Source organism: Pteropus vampyrus, unplaced genomic scaffold (genome assembly GCF_000151845.1).
Source record: "Pteropus vampyrus isolate Shadow unplaced genomic scaffold, Pvam_2.0 Scaffold135, whole genome shotgun sequence".
Classification (NCBI taxonomy): Eukaryota; Metazoa; Chordata; class Mammalia; order Chiroptera; family Pteropodidae; genus Pteropus; species Pteropus vampyrus.
In genome coordinates, this window is record NW_011888916.1 from 3,052,144 (window position 1) to 3,061,363 (window position 9,220).

The following is a 9,220-nucleotide window of genomic DNA, read 5'->3' on the forward strand; positions in this document are numbered from 1 at the left end:
TTCAAAAATGCTAGTCTTAACAGAGACACATGGACATGGACAATAAATAGACTAGTGGTTACCAGAGGGTAGGCGGAAGTGGGGAGGTAAATGGGGTAAAGGGTGTCAAATATGTGGTGACAGAAAGAAACCTAACTATGGGAAGTGAACACAGAGTGTAAATATATATATGCCTTACCGTTAAAGTGTACAGCTGAAACTTATTGGATTTTGTTAACCAATGTCACCATTAAAAAAATTTAAAAAAAAAAATTAAAAAAAAAAAAAAAGCTCGTCTTACCTCCTACATTGTTGGGAGGAATATAAACTGGTACATCTATTTTGGGCAATGGCAACATCTACCAAAGCCCTACCTGCACATATCCTTTGATCCTGCCTACTTGTAGGAATCTATCCTGCAAAGAGACCTGTACAAGTACCTGTAGAATGATGTTCACTTAGTATTGTTTTAGACAAGAAATAAGAGATTGAGCCTAAAAGGCCATTAATAGAGGACTAGGATTCACTATGTTACAGTAATGGGTGCAACAGAACATTATGCACCTGTGTAAATGCATAAGAACTGCATATACCTATAAAGAAAAGTAAGCTATAATGTTAAGCAAAAAAACTCAAAGCACACTTATCACACATACATACTTGAACATTTCAAGAAGAATATAAAAGAATCAAGAAGTAACCTTGGAGGAGTCAGACTAAAGAGTTTGGGGAGTAGGTGCTTTTGTATTTATCTGATACTCATGTATTATTTGATTTTTTTTTTAAATCATGAGACTGTATTACTTTTGTAACTAGAAAACAACAACAAAAATAATTAACAGATAACATGCTAACAGTAATATAATTTCCAGATTTATCCCCTTTAAAAACAAGTATGTGCTAAGGTAATATCTGAATAAGAGGAATGTGAACAGAAGAACATGGCCAATTAGAACTGGTAAACAATAAATAAGGTTCATGTAACTACATTCTTCGAAACATATTTCTAGAAAAAAAAATGTCTTTGCCTTTTAGATGGCACAACTATATAACCATACATCCAGGGGTTGGTGCAGATGCTGTCACCTCCAGGAACACTTTCCAGAAATGAATAAAACCTCATTTTTCTTTCCCAAAGACTCCCAGAGTATTTCATTGGCATCTTTACCCAGGAGACATCACATAATCTCTCTCTAATTACTTATGTATATAACCCTCTCTCCTACCAAAATGAAGAATCTACAGGGTAGAGATGATTTCTTATTCATCATACATCTAGCAGATGTGGAATGAATGATTAATCAATTGAACTGAGTGGCAAGCTTATACCCGTTCTCATGAAACTACTGCAATATATCTAAAATTTATTCATCTTTTAAAACAAAATTTAAAGTTACCTAGCATGATCCACTTTATGTGCATTTTTCTTCACTTTAGTGGGAGAATCAATTTTTACTCCAAGGCTTCTTAGTTGCTTAAGGGTTGCATTAAGAACAAAATCTTTGTCCACCAGTCCTGAATCATGTTTATTTTTCTTTGTATGGTAAACATTTTTGGTTCTGGTGCATTCATGGCTGATAATTACTGCCTTGGTAGATGGTTGTTCAGTTTCTTTAGAAGCGTTATTTAAAAGGTGGTTCACTTGACCCTGATGAAAAGAAAAAGGACATATTTGAAAAATCACTGTTAACAATCTTAGGAAACAAAAATGTAAATATAATAGCAGAAGTAAGGCCAGGGAAAGCAAAATAATATCTTGCTAAATTCTACAAAGTATCAAGTACATTTGTAAGTATTATAAGGTTTTTACAAAAGCAGCTAATCCTAATGAATGATTTCATCAGACCCTAGAGGAAACTTAGAATGTTTGTTCAGAACTTATTCATTTTAAAACCAACAGACAAAATTATTTACATAATATTTCAAGTGTTTTCAAGGATTTATAGTATATTCTTTATAAACAAACATTTTAAATCATGCTTTCATCTGAAAAATGGTAACTTTCAGTTATACATTATGTAGATCTTTGTTACTTTCAGAATTTGACTCCTTTCTTTTCTCACTTTGAATGAGAATGACCTGTGATACTATCTCTGCCTTCCTGATATTAAGGCATATTTCATTCCCTGAGCACACAGCTGATCGTACCAGTATAGGATCTAACAGGACAATTATACAAGTATGTGTTCATTGATGAATACTCGGGACCCTATGAAACATGCTTAATTAGCCTTAAATGTTAAATGAAGAAATCAAATGTTCCAAAGTCTATGATTTATTTATTACTATTTATTATTATTTATGCCTACAGCACCTGGTCTTCCTAAGTGGTCTCCCATCCAAGTACTAACCAGGCCCGACCCTGCTTAGCTTCCAAGATCAGACATCCGGCTTGTTCAGGGTGGCATAGCCATAGACCATGGACTGTGGCTCACACTGGGACACGAACCCAGGACCTTCTGAGTGTAAGGCAGACGTGCTAACCGCTACACTATGGAACCATGTCCTCAAAGTCCACAATTTAGATGGAAATGACAGCCAGGGTTTTTGACCTGTAAGACTCAGTTCACATTCTAATTTTTCCAAGACAACTATTTCCTCCAGCTAGAATTATTTTATTAGATGCTGCCTTTGCTTATAGCACTTCTCAGCCTGTCCTATAATTATCTGTTATTGGTATTCATGTGCTATTTCCTCTAGGTTCTCAAGGGCAGAGACTGTCATATTCACCTATATTATCCACTTTACTTAGTCACTTTCTGAGATTAAGCTAAATCTTCAATAAAAATCTGCTTACTTGAACTGAAACCAGTAAATATTATCATAAATATTGTACTTCTTTCCAATGTTCAAATTTCCTGCAAACTCTTGCTTGTTTTTTATGGTAATAACTTTAGTTTGAATTTGGCAAAATATCAACACTTATATTTTTAAAATAAGGTTTTTATCTCTCCTGGCTATCTAAGTACCTGATAACTGGCAAGCTTATGGTATATAACTAAATTTAGGTTATCATAATTTATAGAAAGCTAAAAGAAATCATATATCATTAATTTGCAGAAAATCTTTTTACATTAAGGTCCCAATCAGTTTAAAGGTAAAAAAGTCTTAACTAGTATACCCTAGACTAAATAACCATCTCACAAAAGATGAAATGCTTTACATTTTCTTACCAATAAGTTCTGGCATATTTTCTGGTTATCTGATGGTTGATGAGGCAAGGGTTGCGTTACTTGCTCAATTTTTGGTTCCCCTGATGTTGCAGAGTTGTTACTAGCACCCTCTGTTGGTTCACTCTGTAAGCACATATTTATACTCTCTGCCAGCAGGGAATTCGGAAAGAACACAGGCACATCAGGTTCTTTTCTCACAACTGGAGAAGAGTTGCTTGAAAGGATATATATAATGTAAGTGTTAGTATTAAGGTACCTTTAACATATATATGAAGTGCGGTAACTCTGGAAGAAAGGGGTGAGATTCAAGCAGCATTCTGGTTTGTATTTTCAGCTCTTAGTGATGAGCATCCCATCTTGATAGGCTGTATTATAAGCTGGATCATGCTACCTTTTTGAGTTGTTATTTATATTTAAACAACTTTCTTTGAAAGTTGAAAATAACCTATTGATTTCTGCTGAATTTGATGCAATAGCAATTTTTAGAGTATCTAAAAATTTAAAATTATTATTTGTTTACTTCAAGTTTTAAAATATAGTTAAGATCCTTGTCAAATGAGAGTTCATTAAGTTGCCATTTATAATCACATCATATACTTGGGGGCATTTCTTTTCTTGTTTATGTTTTTATGTGTATTTTTCAAATTTTATACAATGGGCCTTTATTACTTTCAAAATTAGAATATAAACATATATTTTAAAAAAAACTATGGAAAGCAATATTAAAAAACATTCTTATAAGAACAACAATCTATGGCTACTGTAGAAAACAGAGAAAAGTAATAATAAATATTAGCTAGCAGAGAGCTTATTAGGGGCCAGACACTGTTTTCAAGTGCATCATCTTACATAATCCTTACCAAAAAGACCTATGAGAGAGATAAATATATATTATCCCTATTTGACAGATGAGAAAATTGAGGCATAGAGGTTAGGTAACTGCTCAAAGTTACACTAAATATAAAGAAAATAAAAGTCATAGGTAACTTAATACCTAGAGATAATTAGTTAATATTTTCGAGTATTACCATCTATGCTTTTTTCTTTAGATATGTATTTTCTCCGAAAACAATATCGTATAATAGACGGTTTTGGAAGCTGCATTTTAAAACTTAATATTATATCATGCGTAGGTTCCCATTTAATTAAATATTCTTAAAAGCGAGTTTTAATCTTTACATATTTCATAAATATGGTGTGATTTTTCTAACCATTCCTCTTCTTTAAAACTCAGCTTATTTCCAATTTTTTCCATATTGTTTAACTTGATACAAAGTGCCAAACGCTCATTTGGTACATAATAATTTCAATAAATATTAGTTGAATCTTTGTAAAACACTAGTCAAGATATAATTCTAAAGAAAAAATCAATTAATTCAACTACTTAAAAAATCATTACACAGCAAAATACATCAAACGAGGTCAAAAGACAACTGATAAACTGAAAGAAAATATTCACAACATATACTACAAAGAGCTAACATCTCTAATCCATAAAAATATGCTTAAAAATCGAGGGGTGAAAAAAAGAAAAAGATTGAGGGATAAGAGACATAAAGCTCTAAAAAAAAAAAATGATATAAGAAACACAGATTAATTCACAAATATATCAAAATGACCCTTAACATGAAAAAGCGATCCAACTCATTCATAATTTTAAAAATGAAAATTAAAGCAATTGCAAGATATCATTTATCAGTTATGAGACTGGTAAAAAAAACTTTTTTAAAACATGGCAACACATTTTGTTGGCATGGCTGTGGGGAAACAGATAATGTCATACATTGCTGGTGAGAATGCAAACTGGTACAACCTTTCCACAGGGAAATTTGGTAATAATTAACAAAATATATTTGCACTTAACTTTGGATGCCAGAATCCCACTTCTAAAACAATTCAAAAATACACATGTACAAAGTAATTTACTGTAGCATTGTTTGTAAATGGAAAATATTAAAAAATGCTCATCAATAGGAGAATGTTGTATTAAACCATGGTACATCCACACAATGAAGTACTATATAGCTATTTAAAATGAGGAAGATCTCTAGGAACTGATTTGGAGTGATTTCCAAAACACGTTGCTAAGTGAAAGAGAAAAGTACAAGAGAGTACCTATGGTATGCTACGTGCTACTTTTCTACACTTGTGTAAGTCAGAAACAACGTAAGAAAATACAGACATACCTGCTCACATGTACAAAAGAAATACAAGAAGGATAAGCCAGCAACTAAAGAGACTGGGTGGAAAAAGGAGAATAAGGGATGAGAAGAGAAAAACAATTCTTTGAGTATGTATCTTTTTCTATCATTTGATCTGTTAGAACCATAGTGATGTTTCACATACCGAAAAAAACAAAATCAATTAGAATGTGGGGAGACCACGTAATGGAATACAAACACTAACACCTAATAGCATTACAAACAAATAACCACGTAAGGGAATGGGTAAGAAAAAAACTAACCTAAATAACTATGAAAGAGGTATTTTCATTGGATATTATAAAGCTAACGATAAAAAGAACTGTTAACAAATATACTCTAGTGAATTTGTTTAATAATTCTTAGCAATTCTGAAACTACTTTATGTGTACACTAGGACTGAACAAGTAAATAAGTATAGTGTACATAACAAGAGCCAGGTTCTCACTGTTAAGGAAAGAAATTTTAAATAAGAAAAAGGGGTGTAGGATTAGAATCAGGATTGATATGAAGTCAAGGATTTTCAAATACAGATACATAAAGAAATAAGTGTAGATGTATATGTATCCATGGGTTAACATGCACATGAGTTATAACACCAAAAGAATATCAGAATTTAATATTAACAAAGAATTAAGATAAATATTGAATCAAAGAGACCTTACTTGGATACAGAAAGTGGCTGATTAAATTCCTCTTCGACAGCAATGTTGCTCTCTTCAAAACTGGGAATATCGACTGCTTTTAATGAAGATGCACTACCTGGAGGACTTGTGACTTCATTATTAATGTCAACAGAAAAATTCATGTCCTCACTGGAAATCTTGGTATCATCTTGCTTCAGCTGAGATTCAGGGTCTTGATCATCACCTGTTGCATTCCAAAACAAGCTAGCACCTGGAAGTTAAATGTTTTAACAAATACTGAAAGAGATATTCCGCTATGAAAATAATTCTCATAAACCTTTGTTAAGACTAGCTATATTATTTTAACACAATTACCTAGAACTGTTTTCAGATTATATTTCCTCAGAAATATCACAAATAGGTAAGTGGAAGGTGGAAAGACGGAAAACTGGGGTATGAAGGGAAAGGGGATATTCTGGACTCTGATTCTTCAAGAGGTGTGGCTCTCAAATGATTAAGGTTCTGAATACAATGTGTGTGTATAAAATTTAATATAAATTTAATAAAATTTATAAATCACTAAACATTTAAAAAAATTTTTTTAAAAAGGACAATTTTGAAAAAGTTACGTAAGTACTGCTGCTCTTCCTGAATACATATATATACTCTTGGAAATTAAGTGTTATCATAGAACAAGAGCCATTTAGTTTAAATGATTATTAATAATTCATTTTTCTGCATACAGTAATAACTCTGAATATGAATCTATGAAGTTGCAAATATAGTTATGCACAGAATTTTACAAGAGAACATAAGAGGAAACTGCATTTTTTGGTATGCTTATTTAGCTCACAATGCCCACAGCTTCACCACCACCCCTCTATAACACACACACTTTCCCTGGGAATTGCCACCCTCTGCAATCAACAAAGGTGGGAATCCAGTGGCTATGTCCCTATTAAGTGACTCTCGACCCCCTTATCATTGAACCAGAGATTTAAATCTAATCTAAACTCGGCCATTCAGGTTCTCTTCAATTTGAAACTGGGGCTGAAGCATAGTAACCTGGTTTGTACATATGGCTAGACCTGTGTAACACATAAACTTTGAAACTCTGTGTCAGCTATATGTAAAAATGTAAAGCAATGAAGACTGCAGATAGAGTTGAGTAAAACAACCATGTAGAATAACTGGACACTACGGCCATGCCACCCTGAACATGCCTGATCTCATCTGATCCCAAAGCTAAGCAGGGTCGGGCCTGGTTAGTAGTACTTGGATGGGAGACCACCTAGGAAAACCAGGTGCTGTAGGCGTTAAAAAGAAAAGAAAGAAAGAAAGAAAGAAAAGAGTAATTGGACAGTTTTAACGGTATTCCGGTTTCTCACTCTGTTTTTTTTTCCTGAAGTCTAGCCCTATTCTTGGCCTTGGCTTTCATGAAACAGCCTCATATCCTTCCAATAAACTCCCTTCCTTGATTAAATTAGTTCAAGGTGGTTATGTTGCAGCCAAAAGAATCTTAATGAATACTGAGCAATACCTGAATTTTATTTGTAAATGTGCATGAAGTTCTTGTTACTCTACCTCTTTGTTCCCCTCTACATATAGTTCAGAAAAAGAATATGGAAATCTGTCTTCCTTCTTTATTATCTCTCTTAAATTTTTATTCTCTGGGCTCAAATCTTCATCTGTTACTTTTGCAAGTCTTACGTCATCAACCCATCTCTACTCTTCTGACTTGAGCATCACTCTCTTCATTTCCCAAAATTAATCTCAACAGATTAGACTGAACTCTCAACCTCTCTCCTCTGCTTCTCTAACTTGCCTCCTTCTGTTTAATACTACTGCCATTCTTTCTGTCGACCAGGCTTAAAATCCTGGAGTAACTTTTATTTCATCTTTAATAAACTTTTAATTTTGAAATAACTATAATTTATAGAGAAAATAATACAGAGAGTTCCCATATACTCTTCATTTCCTCATGGTGTTAACATTTTACATTACCATGGTACATTTTTCAAAATCAAGAAATCAACATTGGTACCTTACTATAACTAAAACTGTAGACTTTATTTGGATTTCAGCAAATTTTTTTTTCTCTAATGTTCTTTTTCTGTTTCAGGATCCAATCCAAGATATCACATTGCATTTAGCTAGAGTAACTTCTGAATCCTTCCTCTTCAACTGCTACAACCAATTAGTTATCAAATCTTAGCAATATCCTACATGAATCTTCTTTTTCATTCTTATCACCACTACCCTTTGTACTAGACATCTTGCTAGACACCCTAGTGGACACAAAGATCTCATGCTCTGGTGGTGAGTAAACATGTAAACAAATATGCCATTTCTATTATTAATTGATTTTTAAAGCCTTCGATTTTGCTTATCAAATAAAGTAGATATTCCCTTGTGTAATATTCCATATTACAGTAATGTAGAATACTGAACAACTCAGAGCTCTGTGTTTTCTCACTGAGCTCATACTATTTTCCTACCCAATCTGTTCTGCCATCTCTCTATCCTATCTACTAAGTAAAATCCTACATACCCTTCAAGGCCCAGATTTAATAACACTGCATAGATGAAACCTTCCCTGATCTCTCAAACCACAGATGATTTCTCTTATTAGAATTGGGTCCAACCTGAGAAAGCAGAAACAATGTATCATATTATCTAGTTTCATATCTGTTTTCAGGTATAGTTTTATTTCATAAAGAGTAAAATTATACGAAGACTTAAAAAAGTTATACTCTCATCACCTTAGTTTTGGTTTTACTTTAGCATGCACCAATATCAATGTAAAAAAATTTTAAGTAGATATGAAAAGTATTTTTTTAAAAAATCCTTACAAATTAAAAAAAAAAAAATGAAATTACCTGTGCTCACCGCAATGCTTACACTTTTTCTCATGTGCAAACCAGGAGAAGACTGCGGTTCCATGGAGACCAATTCCATTTGTCTGACAGCTTGTCCTGTGTCTTCAATAGCTGTTGTCTTAGGGGAACAGGGCTGAAGAGACTGTGCTTCCAACAAACGCTGAATCTGCATCAGTTAAAAACATACTTAATCAACAAAATTTGCAGCAAAGTTTAAATATGAATTACAAAGTGCTCCAGTTATAAATAACTGATCTTCAACTAAATTTTCTCAAATTTCAATTAGATAATACCATAAAACTCCATAAAACTTATTCAATATAAAAATATCATTCGTTATTTCATAAGCACTTTGGGCTCTG

At 32.9% G+C, this 9,220-nt stretch overlaps 1 protein-coding gene and 2 pseudogenes across 1 annotated transcript in view; 1 reads left to right on the forward strand and 2 right to left on the reverse strand.

Annotated features, from left to right (window-relative positions):
* The window catches only part of STIL (STIL, centriolar assembly protein), a 43,796-nt gene that overhangs the window by 4,272 nt on the left and 30,304 nt on the right, over window positions 1–9,220 (reverse strand). Inside the window, exons 14-16 of the mRNA XM_011367655.2 lie at window positions 6,019–6,250; window positions 3,153–3,366; window positions 1,377–1,627 (exon numbers count right to left, since the gene is read on the reverse strand). Coding sequence (XP_011365957.1) covers window positions 1,377–1,627; window positions 3,153–3,366; window positions 6,019–6,250 — 697 coding nt within the window. The remainder of the gene's footprint in view (window positions 1–1,376; window positions 1,628–3,152; window positions 3,367–6,018; window positions 6,251–9,220) is intronic.
* On the reverse strand, window positions 2,282–2,397 carry LOC111744488 (annotated as a pseudogene).
* Window positions 7,175–7,295, forward strand: LOC111744485 (annotated as a pseudogene).